Genomic DNA, 22,128 nt, shown 5'->3' with positions numbered 1-22,128 from the left:
AGATCTGGAACTGATATACGTTCCTACCAAGTTAAAAAACAACTCCACAACCCCTGTCACTGCCACTTTAGGCCCAGGCTGTGTGGTACAAGGGTGACTGGAGGGACTTGTGGCAGACACACTCCATGGAAATGTAGGCTCTAATTCTTCCTCCTCTTCCTCTGCTTCCTCCTCATCTCCCTCTTCCTCTTCCTTTTCCTCCTCCTCTCGATGTTCCTCTCCCTCCTCTTCGTCTCTCCTCTTCCTCTCTCGCTCCTTCCCGCATCCTCTTCCTCTCTCGCCCTCCACTCGCCTCTCCTTCATTCCTCTCTTCCACTCTCCCTCCACTGTCCCCTCGCTCCACATCATCTCTAACTCCTCTTCCTCCCTGCCTTTTGCTGCTGAGCCCCGACTCTCCACATCAGTTTCTTCGTTTTCACTGACTTAGAGTAACAGAGGGAGATGAGCAGCAAGATTATACAATGGTAGTCAGGAACATAATCTCTCTCTCTCCCTCTCACACTGTCTCTCTCTTCCTTCCTCTCTTTCTTTTCCTCAATCATACACACACTCTCTTCCTAATAACGGGTTTCCATAATAAATTGTGTGATACAGTTGCACGCCTCCCATTCCGCACACACTCGCTCTCTCCTCCAATCACCTCGTGCTTTCTTGCCTGACAGACTAAAACTACAGAGTGTGCCAATGTTAGCTGATTAGTTACGAATCTGGGATAGTTTCCAAATGAATGGCATCGGTTAAACAGGACAAGACAAGCAACTTGTTAGCTGGCTATGTAGACAAATATCCAACTCATCATATCAGCTCTATTGCGAGGGCATCTAACCTAACACGACAGCTAAGCTGTCAAATAATAGGGAAACGAGGCAATGTATAGCCTATCAATATCTGCACCTACCAAGCATGACTTCAGTGACTAATTAGCTAGTTGTCTTTAGGGATAGCTAGTAAATGTGACAGCTGAGGTTGACGCTTCGTGAGCTCAGCTCAAATGTACAACTACACACAACTCTTCTTGCCTGACAGACTAACTAGCTTGTTAGCTAGCTACAGCAAGCAGCTTGGGCCGTTTCCATATGAATCACATCAGTAGAAACAAGACAAAACAACCAACTAGTTGTACTGATGCTCATTCTGTTCACCAGTTTCGGAGGTCTACGTCACCGGCTTTCTAGGCTTCACTGAACGGGATTCATTATCATCAACCCCGGATTGTCTTGTCTGATTACACACACCTGGTTCCCAGTTGGAGTCATTAAAACTCGGTTTTCAACCACTCCACAAATTTCTTATCAACAAACTATAGTTTTGGCAATTCGGTTAGGACATCTACACCATCATGAGGGAGGAAAATTATGTGGATATATGAGATGTTGCTTCAATATTTCCACATATTTTTCCTCCCTCATGATTCCACCTATTTTGCGAATTGCACCAGTCCCTCCTGCCCCTCCTGCAGCAAAGCACCCCCACAACATGATGCTGCCACCCCTCGTGCTTCATGGTTGGGATGGTGTTCTTCGGCTTGCAAGCCGAAGTTAAAGCTTGGTCGCAAATGGGTCTTCCAAATGGACATTGACCCCAAGCATACTTCCAAAGTACTTAAGCAATTTTGCCACAACAACAAAGTCAAGGTATTGAAGTGGCCATCACAAATCCCTGACCTCAATCCTATTAAAAATTTGTGGGCAGAACTGAAAAAGTGTGTGCGAGCAAGGAGGCCTACAAACCTGATTCGGTTACACCAGCTCTGTCAGGAGGAATGGGCTCAAATTCACCCAACTTATTGTGGGAAGCTTGTGGAAGGCTCCCTGAAATGTTTGACCCAAGTTAAACAATTGAAAGGCAGTGCTACCAAATGCTAATTGAGTGTATGTAAACTTCTGACCCACTGGGAATGTGATGAAAGAGTGGTAATCCTGTATTTGGTTAAGGTGTATGTAAACCTCTGACTTCAATTGTATGTGCCCTCTGTTCCCTGTATCTCGGTTATTGTTCCCTTGTCCGGTGGTGGTGCGGGTACCTATGCGTTGGTGCAGCTGTTATGCTGAATGCTTTATATATTGTGTATTACGGGTATCGTCCCGTGTCGTTCAGCGAGGTTTTGTTTGGGTACAGCCCAGTGTTTTTGTATACGTGTTTGTTTTGGGTGTATTAAAAACCCCTATTGTTTATCGCCTGCGCCGGTCTCCAAAATCCTTTATACCAGCGTGACACTAGTTAGCTGACAATATGCAGCTATTTCCATGAGACCAAGAGCAATCATTCGAGCTCCACCTCTGATGTGCTTGCCTGTACCAACCAACTTGTCTTGACATGACAGGATTTGCTAATCTGACAGCTGTTACCCGAGTTTACAGCGTTCAATATTGACAGCACCAAACGTATATCTGCCATTTACTCATTTCACTCACCTCAATGTTATTGCTTCTCAAAGTGCAAGGACGATTTCGGTATATCGTCAACCAACACAACCAACAACCAATACAACACAACCAATACAACACAACCAACAACCAATACAACACAACCAATACAACACAACCAACAACCAATACAACACAACCAATACAACACAACCAACAACCAATACAACACAACCAATACAACACAACCAACAACCAATACAACACAACCAATACAACACAACCAACAACCAATACAACACAACCAATACAACACAACCAACAACCAATACAACACAACCAACACAACCAACAACAATAACAGCAACAATACCGCTTCGTCCAAAGTGTGGAGACGTTCTTTTTGAGGAATGAAGTGATCAAATGACAGCATACCCTGTTTCCGGGTTTCTGGTTGACGACAACAGCCACGCAAACACGACAACGGGGATGTTATAAAGTGAATTCTCCGATATGGAGATAGACATAAAACAAGGCCGTTCGCGGCGGTGGAGGCTGGTGAGGGGAGGACGGCTCATAATAACGGCTGGAACGGAGCGAGTGGAATGGCATCCAACCAGGTGTTTGATACCATTCCGCCTACTCCGCTCAAGCCATTACCACGAGCCCGTCCTCCCCAATTAAGGCGCCACCAGCCTCCTGTGGTCCGTGGCCACTATAGTCATTTAAAGAGAGACAGTCGACGGCCGCTATGGGTTCTAAAAAATGAAGACAGAAAATATACACCTGGAGATATCATCAGTCCTCCAGCTATTTATTTGGCTGTCGTGGCATCCTGAATGTAGAGATGCCAGAGCAGGTTTTACTACCTTACCCAGCTTATAGGCTGCCTCTCATAAACAAATACTATGAGGAGGTTTGTAGAGATGATTGACACTATTGAGATGCACCATTCCCTAGCCTCCGGCACTATGTGAAAACAAATGACTATTTTCCTCCCTCTATTTAAGCATTTCCTCTGTGTTGTCTGTGCTGCTGTATGCCCTCCCTCCCCGTTGCCATGTGAGATTCCAGTCAGCGCCCCCCAGATGGGGATGTGAGAGCTGTCTCAAAGGAACGCAGCTGTGTCTGTCATCCAATGCGTGCACTTTAGGGACCAGTCACATTATATCAGGCCCAAACCCTGACGGAGACACTGCACAGAGAGACTAATCTGTTGGGCCACTAGCTTCCACACATGCTGGAGGGCTGGAGAGCGAGGAAGAGGGGCCACAATTGCACAGTACAGTGGATTATCATGGTAATACAATATCATCAATATAAGCAGTTTATTTGCTGTTTGTGCCATGGTAGTTTTTGGGGAATAAACAGACTGACTTGACCTGACGTGAACTGTCTCGAATGAGCTTCTGTATCGTATCGGCTCTTTCACAAATCTGTATATGAGGGTAAGGAGTTCAGTCTCAAGGGATTCCTTTGCCACATACAAACAGGAGTGGGATGGAGGAGGAGAGTCTCTGCTCATGTATTTGATGAGATCAGTGCACTCACAACTGGATAATATATTTGATGTTCTGCGTTTGTTGATAGACATTTCTGCTCTGTAATTCCGTGAGCTCTACACTGTGTCAGACCACAGTGTGTGAAAGGCCACCCGTAGACGCATAAGCTGTGTGGAATGTACAGCAGAACTGGAGAGATTCCATTAGGATTATGTGTGTATCTTCATACAGCGCCTGTCTTTGGTAAGCGGGTGCTGTACTATATGACAGTGTGCGTGTAAAATAAGACGATGTAATTATCTACTTTCTTACAGATTTCCCATTATCTTGCTTTCTCTCTCTCTCTCGTCATGGCTTTGTGTCCCTGCGCGTTGTGACGGCCTCATTACTCTGTGAAGCTAATGGATTCAGCGGCTTGGCCTGCATTAATTCAACTGTATATATTTCCCTGCGAAACATGCCAACATGATCCCCGGAAAGGAGTGTGAAGAAGGAGATCTAGACAAACAGACGGATTGAAAGGGAAGGAGGGAGGGCGACGAAAGGGAGGCAGTAGTGAAATAGGATGGTGAACTGTAGCAGAGGCCACCCAGGCATAGTTGTCTGTGGTACTGTTCCTCAGATACTGTGGAGTGCTAATTAAATTCCTCTTGTCACAATGGGTCACCAGACGTAGCAGACGACAAGCAGGATGGGAGATGGAGAAGGAAGCACTATTCCCCCATAACGTGTCAAATGAGAGGATAGATGAGAGCCAGAGAAGGCTGTTCAGAAGGTATAAATTGTTGGCTTAGACTGTTTGTATTTGCACCACATCATTTTATATGAATGTCGACCTTGAGGCGTTATTCTCTTTGGCGGTAGAGAGACTTTAAGGAAATGAGCAGCACTCCTCTGCATTTCATGTGGTAGTTAAATGCGGGTGCAGCTTTGCCTGGCAACATTTAGAATCTCGACTGGGCTCTTATATGCATGGGACCAGCTTTACTTTAAATAGCAGCAGCTGTTGAATGAATCATACATTAGAGCCGAAGAACAGCCTCATGCCTCAGTGTTTACCTGGGAGTTGGACTCTCCAAGGTCAGAGCTGGCTTTTTGCTTGATTAAATCCTGCTCAAATCATCTATATTCCAAATGACATTCCTAGGCATCGTGCTTGATGGATTCTCCCAATTCTTCAAATTAATGTCATGGTCCACTTGATAGTTTGGAGGAAAACTACATGTAGGAACGTTTTACATTTGATCAGTTAGTGACCAGTTAATGGATATTTGAAGAGCAAAATTGCATCTGATTGCCCCCAACCCATAACTTGATAGAATGTGGTCTGGTATGTCATTGAGCAAATTTGCTAAAGCACGGTCGTTATATATATCCCTAGAGATCTAATGGTGCTGCCATGTTTGTCAGAAGCATTTATAATATCTTAAACAAGTCTCCATTTTCCATGGAAAAGCTAGTCTGTTTTTCCCCCAAAGGAAATTTAGGGAATTTAAGGCCATACATTTCAAACAAGTGTGAGGAAAATTGGCAGATATTATTGTATGATGATGATGATGATTAGCTCTTTGTTTGAGTGGTTCTTTGATATGTTCACATACATTTTTTTGTGTGTCGTAATTGGGAGAAAATATACTTAAAAAAAACAACAACAATATTATTAACCTGCAGTTACCGTGTTGAATGATCCATTTCAAGAAGCTTGACCGGCACAATGAATGAAAGAGACCAGACCAACAACAACTGTGGTAGCTATCGTTGATGACACCAGTGTTCTCCCCAATCTCTCTCCGCAGCACAAGAGGAGTCGGTGGCCACCTACAAAGGCAACGAGTTTTTCAGCTATGACCTGTCTCAGACGCCCATCCAGAGCAGCCTGGACGAGATTAGTCTGTCCTTCCGCACGCTGCAGAGGAACGGGCTCCTGCTCCACACCGGGAAATCAGCTGACTACGTTAACCTATCCCTGAGGAGTGGCGCTGTGTGGCTGGTCATCAACCTCGGGTCCGGGGCCTTTGAGGCCCTGGTGGAGCCTGCCAACGGCAAGTTCAACGACAACACCTGGCACGAAGTCCGTGTCACGCGCAACCTGCGCCAGGTACTGTGCCCCCCCCCCTGTCTCTCCTCCTTCATATGCCCAGCAGTAGTTCTATCGTTCATCATTACAGGAAGCGTTTCATGTTTATACTTAAGAGGGAGTAATAGTGTCATTATTTAGCTTTCAGTAGTTGTTAATGTTTCCTCATCACAGGCATCCAAGGAAAACCAGTTATACTGTCAGCTTGTGATTTAATTATGCTAATTTATCCCTCAGGACTGAAAAACAAAGATGAATAGAAAACAAACAATATACTATATATATATATTTTTAAATATCACTGTTTTAGGCTTTTCTGATTGAACCCTTCATTTATCAGTCCCAAGCCAAACTCCAGTGACTCATACCCCAGTTCATTAGGACATGTTCAGAAAACATGCCTCACCTAGAGTAACCCATTAGTTTTTCTCTATGGCAGTCTGTACACAATCTTGTTGTTTCCAATTCAGTTCAGAGTGAAGTGAATCGATACCACAAGTTTGGCTCTCTCAAAATAATGTCTCCATAGGTGAAAAACGATGCAGTGCGATGTTTCGCCTTCTTAGTGAGACGAGTCATGTTGAGGTGTAGATTGTTGTGGCTGAAATAACTTGGAGCTTGTGGATTGATTTCGATGTCAGTCTCATTGAGTCTCAATTCCGGTGTCAACAACAGTGTAGAAATCAATGATAGTTTGTGTACTTTGGAGTTGTCCTGTTTTTACATATTAAAGGTGCCTTTTTATAATTCCATGTTTCCAACTGAAATGTTACATGTCAATGTGTACAGTGCTGTGGGTGAGTTTATCCTGTGGAAGGAGGATCCTGTGGAATCATTCATAATGACATGATTAATATGCATCGCCTGTGTGTCCACGCTCTAGCCCTTCATGGGTTATGACCACAAACAAAGCGACCTTTATTTAAAACCAAAATGATGAGATTTGCCAAGTTTTTCTTCCATTCATTCTAAGATGATACATTTCCAATAGCTAATAGTCACTCTTCTCTATGTACTAACAACCATTTTTGTGTCTGAATCTTCAGTCCTTACAAACAGACCCCCTTAACATCTCACTCCTACCTGCATGCAAACATTCTCTCTCTTCATTATCCCGAGCCTACCCTCACCCATACTCCCCAAAGACAGAAAAATCCTATGCTTACAAACCCCTCTCATGCTTTCATCCCTGCATTTGATCCTGCATACATAGCTCTTCTCTTCGGATAGCTTCCTGTTACCACACTGACATGCCGATAGAGAGAAATGCACCTCCTGTGGGAACGCCAGTGGAATTTCTTTTTTTTAACAAGCCCTGGTGGTCAGCTTTCGCTGGCTAGATTCCTCTTATCTTTCTTTCTCTCTCTCTTGCACTTCCCCTTGCTCTTTCTCTCTCACATCCTCAATCACACTCTCTTTGACACACACACACACACACACACACACACACACACACACACACACACACACACACACACACACACACACACACACACACACACACACACACACACACACACACACACACACACACACACACACACACACACACACACACACAATTTCACCTACTCCCTTGTTCAACCTTGCCTACAATCAACGCTACAGACTCATAGCAGCTCTAAACAGCACCAGCAGACATAAAAATGTGTTCCCCCATGATTGAAGCACATTTAAAACCAGGAAACACCCATAACTACATTAATGATCAGAACAGGGCAATTCCTCACTGCAAGTGGCAGAGCCTTGCTCTTATCAGTGGCAGAGCCTTGCTCTTATCAGTGGCAGAGCCTTGCTCTTATCAGTGGCAGAGCCTTGCTCTTATCAGTGGCAGAGCCTTGCTGCTTATCAGTGGCAGAGCCTTGCTGCAAGTGGCAGAGCCTTGCTCTGATCAGTGGCAGAGCCTTGCTCTTATCAGTGGCAGAGCCTTGCTCTTATCAGTGGCAGAGCCTTGCTCTTATCAGTGGCAGAGCCTTGCTCTTATCAGTGGCAGAGCCTTGCTCTTATCAGAGGGGACCTCTGGGAAATGTAGTATTTGTCAGTCAGCAGTGACGGTCTGCAGCATTCACAGAATATCATAACAGTGTAAACCACGTACACTACAGTATAACCATTTCAGTCAAAGCTGAGCCACATGCTTTATAGTATAGCTCATATATATTTAATGAACTCCTCTTAAACCATTTTAATGGATTATAAAATGGCTTCTGAAACCGTTGTTCTCCCAACAATGAATAATAGATTTTGATTTTTTTAATCAGCTAATTGGTCTGTTAATTTGTTCTTCCTGTCTCTCTGTATTGATTTGAGATTGATTAGTTGATTGATTAATTGATCAACTGTCTGATTACCGCCGAAGGACGACTGTATCTATCATCGAATGGGTGCCTTCTCAAATTCATCTACAAGCGGATACTACGATATATTTAATATTGTACTCAAATCCCAAATATCTGTGAAATGATCATATCGTCCTTTGCTCATCAACCCTGCTAATAATTTGAGAATCGAGAATTCAATTTTTATTTTATTGATTTATTTCACCTTAGGTAGGCTAGTTGAGAACAAGTTCTCATTTGCAACTGTGACCTGGCCAAGATAAAGCATAGCAGTGTGAACAGACAACACAGAGTTACACATGGAGTAAACATTTAACAAGTCAATAACACAGTAGAAAAAAAAAGGAAAAAAAAGGGGAGTCTATATACTTTGTGTGCAAAAGGCATGAGGAGGTAGGCCAATAATTACAATTTTGCAGATTAACACTGGAGTGATAAATGAAAGAGAAGGAAGCAAGCTTCTGCGATTGGCGGAGCCCTCCGACGGTGCCCATCTAATTCACACTGTAGATCTTACAGCAAAGGATTCAACTCAATTCAAAGGCCAGCATTTTAACCGCAACCCCCCCCCCCCGCCACCAAAAACAAAGCAGCGGATGTTTGGTGTTTAATTAAAATGATTTCCACCATCTTCCCCCTTGTCTCTTTGTTTCTGTTCTGTCTCTCCTCCACCTTTCTCCATTCCGCTCTTTCTCTCTGGTCACCCAGGTGACCGTCTCTGTGGATGGGATCCTGACCACCACCGGCTACACCCAGGAGGACTACACCATGCTGGGCTCGGATGACTTCTTCTACATTGGGGGGGAGTCCCAACACGGCTGACCTCCCAGGCTCCCCGGTCAGCAATAACTTCATGGGCTGTCTCAAAGACGTAAGTACTGTGCTGTTCAGCAGCCTTCAGCAGGGGACTCTGGTCTGAGAATACACAGATGCACAGGGCTCTTGTTGAGCTGTGTTCAGATTCACAAACACCGCTCACTTTGTGAAGTGACAGCTCTTTTACGCATGTGCCACTTGGAATTGAGATGTTAAACCGCCCAGTGCATCACACAGGAAGAACATGGCACGTTTCTATTTTTACATTTAGTTAGTTGCTAATTAATGACAGATTGTGACTTTGAACACATGCAGTGCCCTTAGTGTTCAGCTGTGTCCTAATGAGTCCTAATGTAGATTGCTGTGTGTCATTTGCATATCCCCTGACATTGTACAGTGTGGTCATGTATGAATGTAGCTATGGCCTTGAATTATATAATAGCATGATTACCTGGATATGAACACCAGACTTGCTACTCTTGAATAATACAGGTTCTATTCTCCAGGATTAATTACACTCCTGTACTGATGCCCCACCCCTGCCCTCCCTAGTGGCTGCCATGACCTTCCTATGCCCCCCCCTATCTCTCTCTCTGCCTGTTTCCCACCATCCCTTCCTATTGCTCACTCTCTCTGCCCCCCCCCCTCGTTCTTTCTCTCTCTCTGTCTCTCTCTCCCCCTCCATCCATCCATCCATCCCGCCTGCACTCCCTCCCTCCGCTCTCTCAGTCAGGGAACATCTGTAATTAATACTGTGCCAGTGTTAGTGAGGCCTTAGCTTTACCATCCTGACAGCCAATTCAGACATTGATTTCCTCCATGGATTCCCAGGCAGCGCGTCCCTCCCTCTGTCTCTGTCTAGTTGACCCTCCCATGTATTAATCATGTCTACCTCTTCATTGATTGTGCCATGCTTCTCACTGCCTCAGCCTCCCAAAGTCTTTGTCCTGTTGTGTACAGGAATCCTAATAACTATACTAAAGATTGTTATATTTCCGTTAGGGAACGCCTACTCTGTGAAGTGTGTGTGTGTGCAATAGCTCAATTCACCTTTGCACTCCTTCTAAACAACGCAATTTTGGCAAAAGTCTACAAAACTTAGCCCACTCTGTTCGTAACCGATTCTAGTTTTGGGAACAGAAAAGTGTATCTTTCATCTATGAGAAAATGTGCAGAATGTCGGCCAAAATCCATCTCGTTCCATCTTCTCCCACTGCCGGACACTGGGCTTCCTCTCACTACCATATTTGGTAATGATTGGAAACACCAAGTGGAAGCTTCACATTTATACATCTGGTGAAATATCTGTTTCAATTGTTCTATCTTTGACTATACTGCTACAGGCTCCTGGTGCCTGTTTCAGTAGAACGTGGTGATAGATATTGGACTGTCAGTGCTGGGAGGGGTCTTTGGGAATTACTGATACACACCTACAGTGCTGTGAAAAAAGTATTTTTTGCATATTTATTTTTACACTGAATGTTGTCAGATCTTCAACCGAAACCTCATATTAGATCAAGGGAACCTGAGCGAACAAATAGCACAAAATGTGGAGACTTATTTCATTTATTTAATCAAAAGTGTTTGGTTTTCACCAGACATAACGAGACCATCGTCGTCTAAAAAAGTTGACTCAAGTTTGCAAAAAAGCACCTGGACACAGCTGGATGATCGCCAAGACTCCTGGAAGAATGTTCTATGAACAGCTGAGTCAAAATGTGGAACTTTTTTGGACGACATGGGTCCCGTTATGTCTGGCGATAACCAAACACTGCATTTGATCACAGGCTCAGCAATGTATGATTGATGCTACCAAAGGAGACAGACACATTGAGTGTCATCAGAATGTTAGCGTAGCGTGAGAACGATTTTGTACTTTTGCATTTGTGGCTGAAAATAGACTCAACAATTGCATTTTTCATACTCGGGCTCTTTTTCTATTCTTCTCGTTAGATTTGATTTTGGTCTGGCAATTACTGATTACTGCATTCACACAGTAAGAACCTCTAACTATACTAACAAACTATACTAACTAACCACACTATACTAACTAACGATACTAACTATACTATACTAACCATACTACACTAGCTAACTATACTAACTAGCGATACTAACTAACTAACTATACTAACTAACTACACTATCTATACTAAACTAATACTAACTAACTAACTAACTAACTAACTAACTAACCAACCACACTATCTATACTATACTAACTAGATTACTATACTATACTATACTATACCTCTGTCTCTGCTGCTAAAGCCACTTTCTACCACTCTAAATTCCAAGCATCTGCCTCTAACCCTAGGAAGCTCTTTGCCACATTCTCCTCCCTCCTGAATCCTCCTCCCCCCCCTCCTCCTCCCTCTCTGCAGATGACTTTGTCAACCATTTTGAAAAGAAGATCGACGACATCCGATCCTCGTTTGCTAAGTCAAACAACACCGCTGGTTCTGCTCACACTGCCCTACCCTGTGCTCTGACCTCTTTCTCCCCTCTCTCTCCAGATGAAATCTCGCGTCTTGTGACGGCCGGCCGCCCAACAACCTGCCCGCTCGACCCTATCCCCTCCTCTCTTCTCCAGACCATTTCCGGAGACCTTCTCCCTTACCTCACCTCGCTCATCAACTTATCCCTGACCGCTGGCTACGTCCCTTCCGTCTTCAAGAGAGCGAGAGTTGCACCCCTTCTGAAAAAACCTACACTCGATCCCTCCGATGTCAACAACTACAGACCAGTATCCCTTCTTTCTTTTCTCTCCAAAACTCTTGAACGTGCCGTCCTTGGTCAGCTCTCCCGCTATCTCTCTCAGAATGACCTTCTTGATCCAAATCAGTCAGGTTTCAAGACTAGTCATTCAACTGAGACTGCTCTTCTCTGTATCACGGAGGCGCTCCGCACCGCTAAAGCTAACTCTCTCTCCTCTGCTCTCATCCTTCTAGACCTATCGGCTGCCTTCGATACTGTGAACCATCAGATCCTCCTCTCCACCCTCTCCGAGTTGGGCATCTCCGGCGCGGCCCACGCTTGGATTGCGTCCTACCTGACAGGTCGCTCCTACCAGGTGGCGTGGCGAGAATCTGTCTCCTCACCACGCGCTCTCACCACTGGTGTCCCCCAGGGCTCTGTTCTAGGCCCTCTCCTATTCTCGCTATACACCAAGTCACTTGGCTCTGTCATAACCTCACATGGTCTCTCCTATCATTGCTATGCAGACGACACACAATTAATCTTCTCCTTTCCCCCTTCTGATGACCAGGTGGCGAATCGCATCTCTGCATGTCTGGCAGACATATCAGTGTGGATGACGGATCACCACCTCAAGCTGAACTTCGGCAAGACGGAGCTGCTCTTCCTCCAGGGGAAGGACTGCCCGTTCCATGATCTCGCCATCACGGTTGACAACTCCATTGTGTCCTCCTCCCAGAGCGCTAAGAACCTTGGCGTGATCCTGGACAACAAACTGTCGTTCTCAACTAACATCAAGGCGGTGGCCCGTTCCTGTAGGTTCATGCTCTACAACATCCGCAGAGTACGACCCTGCCTCACACAGGAAGCGGCGCAGGTCCTAATCCAGGCACTTGTCATCTCCCATCTGGATTACTGCAACTCGCTGTTGGCTGGGCTCCCTGCCTGTGCCATTAAACCCCTACAACTCATCCAGAACGCCGCAGCCCGTCTAGTGTTCAACCTTCCCAAGTTCTCTCACGTCACCCCGCTCCTCCGCTCTCTCCACTGGCTTCCAGTTGAAGCTCGCATCCGCTACAAGACCATGGTGCTTGCCTACGGAGCTGTGAGGGGAACGGCACCTCAGTACCTCCAGGCTCTGATCAGGCCCTACACCCAAATAAGGGCACTGCGTTCATCCACCTCTGGCCTGCTCGCCTCCCTACCACTGAGGAAGTACAGTTCCCGCTCAGCTCAGTCAAAACTGTTCGCTGCTCTGGCTCCCCAATGGTGGAACAAACTCCCTCACGACGCCAGGACAGCGGAGTCAATCACCACCTTCCGGAGACACCTGAAACCCCACCTCTTTAAGGAATACCTAGGATAGGATAAAGTAATCCTTCTCACCCCCTCCCCCCTTAAAATATTTAGATGCACTATTGTAAAGTGGTTGTTCCACTGGATGTCATAAGGTGAATGCACCAATTTGTAAGTCGCTCTGGATAAGAGCGTCTGCTAAATGACTTAAATGTAAAATGTAAAAATACTAACTAACTAACTAACTAACTAACTAACTAACTAACTAACCAACCGACCACACTATCTATACTATACTAACTAGATTACTATACTATACTATACTAACTAACTAACTAACTAACTAACTAACTAACTAACTAACTAACTAACCAACCACACTATCTATACTATACTAACTAGATTACTATACTATACTATACTAACTAACTAACCACACTAACTAGATTACTATAATATACTAACTAACTATACTATACTATACTATACTATACTAACTCACTCACTCACTCACTCACTCACTCACTCACTCACTCACCACTCACTCACTCACTCACTCACTCACTCACCACTCACCACCACCACTCACCACCACCACCACTCACTCACTCACTAACCAACCACACTATCTATACTATACTAACTAGATTACTATACTATACTATACTATACTATACTATACTATACTATACTATACTATACTATACTAACAGTCAAGCATGGTGGCAGTAGTGTGATGGTTTGGGGTTGCTTTGCTGCCTCAGGACCCAGATGACTTGCCATCATTGAAGGAACCATGAATTCTGCTCTGTATCAGATCATTCAAAAAGAGAATGTCAGGCCATTCATCCGTGAGCTGAAGCTGAAGCACAAGCTGGGTCATGCAGCGAGACAATGATCCGAAACACAATCTACATCAGATTGGCTAAAGAGCGACAAATGAAACGTTTTGAAATGTCCAGACAGAAACCGACCTGAAACGAGCAGTTCATGCTTGGAAACCCTCAAATGTCACTGAGTTAAAGCAGTTCTGCATGGAAGAGTGGGACAAAATTCCTTCCACAGAGAGACAGTTCAAAAACCTACAGGTGACAAGCAGTTAGTGAGTGTAAGGGGGCAATTGGGTGTTGTGTAACTTTGTTTAAAAAAAAAATGTAATGAAATAATTTACAAAATGTTGTGTTATTTGTTCACTACGGTCTCCTTTATCTAATATGAGGTTTTGGATGAAGATCCAAGAATATATTCAGGGGCAAAAATATGCGAAACCTCGAGAAAATCCGAAAGGCAGATACTTTTTCACGGAACTGCATTTGATCACAGGCTCAGCAATGTATGATTGATGCTACCAAAGGAGACAGACACATTGAGTGTCATCAGAATGTTAGCGTAGCGTGAGAACGATTTTGTACTTTTGCATTTGTGGCTGAAAATAGACTCAACAATTGCATTTTTCATACTCGGGCTCTTTTTCTATTCTTCTCGTTAGATTTGATTTTGGTCTGGCAATTACTGATAATGGTTCCTTGTGAAATCAAGCCGCTGCCAAGTGTATTTTTAAACAAAAAGACACTAAAGTTCTCACCCTGGAGGAGGGTGCCAGTCAGCTTTGGACTGCAGGTGGTGTGAAAATGAAAACCATGTTCAGCTGTGCCTCCCTGCTGCCTCCATCTGTACATGAGAACAGTGCACATGTGACAGGCAGACCGTCAGACAAACAGGGAGATTCTCATTATGGTCTTATGATCTGGTTGTGTAATGTATGAGAGCTTGTGCGTTTTACACGCTTCAATGAATTAGAAATTGTTGCATGGATTCTAAGGTATTGCATGGATTCTAAGGTATTGCATGGATTCTAAGGTATTGCATGGATTCTAAGGATTCTATGGTATTGAGGACAATCACAGAAAAGAGGGAGGGTTAAGCTAAATAGCGGGACATAAAGTGGTCTTTCAGCAGACCGCAGCCACCCGCTCAGTGACAGTCCTGTCCCTTGTCCTACAGGTGGTCTACAAGAACAACGAGTTCAGGCTGGAGCTGTCTCGTCTGGCTGCAGAGCGGGACCCTCAGGTCAGTGTTCACGGCGACCTGACCTTCCGCTGCGAGGACGTGGCGGCCCTGGAGCCGGTCACCTTCGACACGCCCGCCTCCTACCTCACCCTGCCCAGGTGGAAAACCAAGAAGACTGCCTCTATCTCTTTTGACTTCCGCACGACGGAGCCCAGCGGCCTGCTGCTGTTCAGCCACGGTGACAGGCGTCTGCAGGGCCCAGACAGACAGCCGGAGAGGCAGCCCAGGGCTGACTACTTTGCTATGGAGCTCCTGGACGGCTTCCTCTACCTGCTGATGGACATGGGCTCTGGCAGCGTCAAGATGAAAGCCAGCAACAAGAGGGTCAACGATGGGGAGTGGTGCCACGTGGACTTCCAGAGGGAGGGGCGCAAGGGTGAGAGAAAGGACACATGATGAATCTGATAAAGGAGCTTCGTTCAGAGCCATACTGCAACTCTGGTCTTATTGAGGTATCAGGAATAGCCAGGGTTAAAACCTACTGGCTTGTGAAGTTCCATTTACTATATACCCATTCGGAGGCACTCATATTGGCTTCTCCTTCATGTTTCTTAGCTGCCGTCAGAGATGCTGGGTGCATATCCCGTTTTAATTAGTCTTATTTTTAGCAGCTATAATCTATGTATGACATTTAGTAAATTGCCTTAACCTATTTCGCAAGTGGCCAATTACACCGTCATCCACCTCATGTGGGGAAATGTCTGCCCTCATTAGCCGTGCCCCTAGATTTGAGCCAGTGTTGCTTACACCTTACTATTAAGAAATACGGTATGACAAAGACCTGAGACGTTCCTGTTCATTAGTCCTTTCATAATTGTACACCTGGTGTACCATGTGGATTATATTCTATATTATACAGTGCGATTGTACAGTGAGGCAGCCTTGATACAAGTTGACTCTCTCTGACTGTCTTGCCTTCAGGCCTGATCTCAGTGAACAGCCGCAGCATACCATTCTCTGCTAACGAAGGCAGTGAGATCTTAGACCTGGAGGGTGACATGTACCTCGGGGGTCTGCCCGAGGCACGCCAGGGCCTCATCCTCCCCCCGGAAGTCTGGACGGCCCCCCTCAACCTGGGCTACGTGGGCTGCATGCGTGACCTGTTCATGGATGGGCGGAGCCGAGACCTGAGGAGACTGGCAGAGATCCAGAGTGCCTCTGGAGTCAGCAGCTTCTGCACCAGGGAAACGCACATCAGGTGTGGCAGAGACGTCTGTGCCAACGGTGGGCAGTGCCGCGAGGGCTGGAACCGCCACGTGTGTGACTGCACCAGCACGGGCTACCTGGGCCCCAACTGTGAGAGCGGTGAGAGAAAGAGAGAGAGTGAGAGAGAGAGAGAGAGAGAGAGAGAGAGAGAGAGAGAGAGAGAGAGAGAGAGAGAGAGAGAGAGAGGATCAGCGGAATGTGGAAACGATCCCTGCTTGAAATGTTACCGCAGAGCTTTTAAACAAGTCTAATGACATTTCATACAGACAATGGAGATGAAATCACTTTTTATGTGAGTTATTCAAGTGGTAAATTGCCACTCTATTAGTGAATTGGCGGTATGTGAGGAATAAATAGGTGCTGTGTATCAGTGATTCATCAGTATACCGGTGGTGCTCCGTGAGTCTGAATAACCCTGCATCAAGCACAGATATCGCTCTGACAGAGAGGGTAGGAGCCCCATTGTGACGCCATATAGGCCGATAACATTATGAGGGATATAAATGGCAATCCTCATCCTATTTGTGGCCAAAATATAAATCTATGAGAGGTGGATGATAACAGAGGCTTCGCAAAAGAGCACTGTGGTACACTACAGGCTGTTCCTGCCATCTAGTGTGGCTGCAGGAAACTGCAGTCTCTTCAACAGGCCTACAAAAGGATCTGTTCGATCTTGTTTCGGCGAAGATCGTAGCTGATAATATGAGTGGAAGTGGAATTCTCTCATCTTCATTTGGTGTCTTGTTATGAATCATGCGCTTATTCAGTATTGGGTGTACAGGAATAGATGTTGGGAACATGCCATTTGCTAACGCTGTCTCCCTGTACTTGGTGCCTGCACACAGAGGCCACGGTGCTGAGCTACGACGGCAGCATGTACCTGAAGGTGACGCTGCCGTTGAGCATGCACATGGAGGCCGAGGACGTGGCGCTGCGCTTTATGTCCCAGAGGGCTTTTGGGCTGCTTGTGGCCACTACTTCCCAGGACTCAGCTGACACCCTGCGACTGGAGCTGGACGGGGGCCGGGTCAAACTCACCGTCAACCTGGGTAATGCTAACAGTGCTATCGTTTATGAGTCCTCAAGGCTTCTCTGTGAGAGTACTCATGATGTAATGGGAAAAGGTATTGTCCTACACACCCCTCCCCCTTCTCCTCATCATTCACAATCTATATACATCTCTCTGTGTCGCCTCTGTGTTTTCTCTCTTTCTCTCTCTCGCCCATCTCAACTCTTTCAGCCCTTCAACGGCCGGTGTGTCTGCAGTCCTAGGAGCAGGCAGCCAGAGAGACCAGCTCACTTAGAAACACTCCGCATCACCATGACAGATACGTAGTCATGGTGTTCCGACGGATGTTGTAGTTGCTGTTCTAGATCACAAGTGCCGTCCACCATGGCTCTCAGATTTGTCAAAACCCAAGGAAGAGGAGAGCAGTAGAGAGCCGGCCGAGGCAGTAATGGTGCCTGACGGGGGTGTCTGCCTCAGCTGGTATCTCTAGTCTCCACATCTCCCATTACGGCTGTAGGTAGTGAGTCTGGTCCTTGGCTGTTTGCATCCACTGCTTTGTGATGGTTGACAGCTCCAGAGAACACCTCAGGCACACTCGCATAGCACCTAGTAGCGCCGGGTTCCCATAACTCGGTCCTCGGGACGCCAAGGTTTTTTTAAAGCCCTACACAGCTGATTCAAATAATGAAAGCTTAACGATTAGTTGATTATTTGAATCAGCAGTGTAGTACTAGGGGGGGAGAAGGGGGAAAAAAAAGTGCAGCCCTTCGGTTCCCGAAACCGTGGTGTGTAGTACATAGCCTTCACAGAGGGCTTTATTATAACCAAAAGATCAAGGAAGCTCTGACTGTGTTGGCACGTGTTTTGGTAGTTGTACGCCATAATGACTATGTAGCTATTCTATTATTTAGACGGGCACAATGGTGAGGAGATTTTCCACAGCTCTAAATGCGTACGGTTTCAGTGTAGCTACGGGGGGAGGTATGCGAATCAGCCCTTTCCTCTGTCTGTGCTCTACCTAACTCTACCACATGGGTTGTACACACACCGGGAGGCATATCTGTTATCAACCTAGGATTTAACGTAGGATTACTTTCTAAGTTGTAAATAGAGTCATGAAACTTATTACAATAATGATATATCACGAACCACGGTGATTTTACTCTGATTGAGGTACACATTACTGGTCCTCCTGAGTGTAGTGGAGAGTTGACATTAGAGGTCGACCGATTATGATTTTTCAACTCTGATACCGATTATTGGAGGACCAAAAAAGCTAATACCGATTAATCGGCCAATTTTTTTAATTGTTTTTTATTTGTAATAATTACAATTACAACAATACTGAATTAACACTTATTTTAACTTAATATAAAACATCAATAAAATCAATTTAGCCTCAAATAAATAATGAAACATGTTCAATTTGGTTTAAAAAATGCAAAAACAAAGTGTTGGAGAAGAAAGTAATATGTGCCATGTAAAATATGTGCCATGTAAAAAAGCTAACATGCTCGTGTGTTAGTGGGTGCTGTGTGGTTGCCATGGTGAGGAAAAGGCTGGTTTTGAATCTGGAGCTTGTCCCCGGATGGTGGCCTCTCTGGAGGAAAAAAACAAAACTGCAGAATGTACCTTGAAGGATGTGAAATGTTTAAAAAATATATTTTTTAAATATTGTTTCTTTTCAATTTACTTTTTGGGATCTCACCATCTCACTCTCTCTCTCTCTCACCAGATTGTATCAGGATAGACTGTAACCTCAGTAAGTGGCTCCTATCATTATTTACTGTACTTCAGAACGACCGTGTCTTATACCTTATCTTCTGTGACTGTCTGTTTTTTACTATTGATAAGGGTGAACATAATTAACATTAGTGCTATACAATATGTATCGCAATGAAGTATTACAATCACATGGTTGTCTTGAAAACTGTAAGGAACCTGGAAGGTAAGTATCAAATACTGTATAAGCCGCCTGTATATAATTTGGTAAACCATTCTTTAGTCCAAGCAACAAATGTCAGAATCACAAAATGATCCCTTGTTCATTACAACAGCCAAAACACCATATGTTTTATTAGTTCACAGTGCTCCTCAGAGAAACAACAGTGGCATTAGCTCCCTGCTACTTCTATCAGTAATGTGCTCAAACTACCACCAGATGGCAATATACCATTGGGTTTTGGGGAAAACATTTTCCCATGAGTTTTAATAATACATGTCCTGGTGACCTATGGGAACTGTTGGCTGTACAATTGAGTTTTTTGAAATGCATGTATTAAGATTCAAGGAAAGATGCATTTAAGATGCATGTGACTGCTTCACTGTGTAAGTTGGTCCTTCTGTAGCTCAGTTGGTAGAGCATGGCGCTTGTAACGCCAGGGTAGTGGGTTCGATCCCCGGGACCACCCATACGTAGAATGTATGCACACATGACTGTAAGTCGCTTTGGATAAAAGCGTCTGCTAAATGGCATATATTATTATTATTATATTAAGTTGGTTAGCACAGGTGTGAACCTAAAGGGTAAGAGGATAATGTACAGATAATGTAAATAATCTGCTTTCTTTAGATCATGTGACGCAGGCGAGACCTTGACAACAGATTGTGTACAAAGCCGTGTTGTTTTTTCCATTTTGAACCTTAGATGGCAACCTTCAGTATGTTGCTGCAGAGTCCTGTGAATTTAGATGGATTGAAGTTTAATGGCAATAAAATATCCTTAATTGACTTTTAAATAGACACAATTAGCCAGTGGTTAAAGTAAATGATAGTCAATTAGAGCCCTCGACCATCTGGGAGAGCCTCTGTCATGCATTTTTAACAGGCCTCTGATTTGGGCCTCTTAGAATCGCCATTTTAACAGATCGTTGGAAGAATGTTAAGAGGTAAGCATCGAGAGGAAGGGGCACAATTGACAAAACAGGAGGAATTCAAATGTAATGGTTGAATGTTGCCCAAGGTAAAAGTTGAGTCTATGTGCTGTATACAGTACGGGTAAGTCCTAAATAAGAGATGCATGCGGGTAACTGCCGAGGTCTTGATGGCTCCAATCCTTTTCCCACCATGTTGTTTTATCAGGCCAATTGGCTCATCAACTGTGGATGGGGAGCTGTCCATGGTCCTGATTGGCTCACCAGGATACACTGTCTTGTGCAGGCCACACTCAGCTCCTGCAACCGACAACATACCAGCAACACATCTACAGTGTATTCAGACCCTTTTTTAAAAACCACATTTTGTCACATTACAGCCTGATTCTAAAATTGATGAAATAAAAACATGTTCCTCGTAAAATAAAGAATCACCCAATATGTTTTTCATTTTCACACGTAATAGACCTGCTAATGTTGGACTGCGTATTTTCAGATGTATACTTACTAAAATCATATTCGTCAAATACTCTGGATAAAATTGGCCAAGGAAAGGGCTACTTTTAAAGCTCCTGACTATACCTGACTATACCTGTAACTTCAGTATATGAAGACGCAATTACAACACCGCAGAAGGACATTCAATTTGCCGTAATGTGTAGAATAGCTGTGTGCCTAAAACAACTGAACTGCAGAATGCAAAACTGGTGTTCGCTCATTTTGCATTTGTGTCAATGGGGTATTTGTGTGTGAGAGTTTGATTTACATGTGCATCTCTGTTTAGAGGTAACATGTCTTCATCTAGAGCTAGTATTGCTGGTATTGCTTGGTCAATTGAAGTTAAATGCTGTCTTTCTCGTTACCTATTCAATCATTGCTGTCTCAACTGTTAATCGCTCATCACTTGTGCTGTGGTTGGTGTTGACAGTCTGACTCATCAGTGCCTGTATTGTTTCACCTCTCCCAGGCAATCAGCAGTTAGTGCCGGGAGGTGTGTCCTTCACCTCTGCTAGGCAATCAGCAATTAGTTTTAGTATGTCAGTCTCCCCTATTTTTTTCAGCAGCAGCTGTAAGCGGCGGTCTGGTCGCCAAAACGAAGACGGTTGCTGAAACAAAGACAGGGCTGCTGAGTTGTTCTGAGGAGTTAGAGGAAGGCCCCACACCACTCTCTCACCTGAGTGTCTTACCTAGTTCTTTTCAGATTCTCTCATTTTTCTCTCTTGTAGCTTTGTCAACTGTGTTTTCTCCATACCTGTTCGCTCCTCTCCCAGTCGGGTTTACAGATGCTCCCCGCCGCGTCTAATGTAGTGTAGCCTGTGCGCACAATCCGTGTCGAATTTGTGGTCTCCTGCAGCACTTCGAGCTGCCAATCTGTGGTCAAGAAGGCCTATGTTGCCCTTTATTCCCTCCTGCACTTTTGGCCCTGACAGAGTTATGGATCACCCCCAGAGAACGCTGCTATTCCAGCTGCTCTCGTCATCTGACTGTGTTCTCTCATAGTCAAAGAGCTTCTGGTAGTCACTGTGGCGGCAGACAATGTCTGGAGACCTTCTTACTTCCCTCATCAATGCATCCCTCACCACTGACTGCGCCCCCTTTGACTTCCAGAAGACCAGAGTCGCTCCCCTCCTCAAGAAACCAACACCCGACCCACTCTGACGTCAACTAGAGACCAGTGTCCGTTTTTTGTCCCCAAAAACACTGCAGCTGTCTATGACCTACTCTCTCAGAACGATCTTCTTGGAAACTAATCAGTCAGGCTTCAAGATGGCCACAGTCGAGTGAGCTACTCTCCGCTGTTTAACGGAGGCTCTGCCAAAGCTGCCACTGTTCTCATCCTCCTAGATCTATCCACTGCCTTCAACACCATGATCAAT

At 44.9% G+C, this 22,128-nt stretch overlaps 1 protein-coding gene across 1 annotated transcript in view; it reads left to right on the top strand.

Annotated features, from left to right (window-relative positions):
- The window catches only part of LOC124006284 (neurexin-2-like), a 401,953-nt gene that overhangs the window by 207,841 nt on the left and 171,984 nt on the right, over positions 1-22,128 (top strand). The window contains 7 exon segments of the mRNA XM_046316207.1: positions 5,665-5,966; positions 8,993-9,082; positions 9,084-9,155; positions 15,098-15,539; positions 16,085-16,468; positions 17,215-17,418; positions 19,114-19,140. Coding sequence (XP_046172163.1) covers positions 5,665-5,966; positions 8,993-9,082; positions 9,084-9,155; positions 15,098-15,539; positions 16,085-16,468; positions 17,215-17,418; positions 19,114-19,140 — 1,521 coding nt within the window.

Source organism: Oncorhynchus gorbuscha, linkage group LG02 (genome assembly GCF_021184085.1).
Source record: "Oncorhynchus gorbuscha isolate QuinsamMale2020 ecotype Even-year linkage group LG02, OgorEven_v1.0, whole genome shotgun sequence".
Lineage (NCBI taxonomy): Eukaryota > Metazoa > Chordata > Actinopteri > Salmoniformes > Salmonidae > Oncorhynchus > Oncorhynchus gorbuscha.
This window is presented reverse-complemented; position numbering and strand designations above follow the sequence as displayed.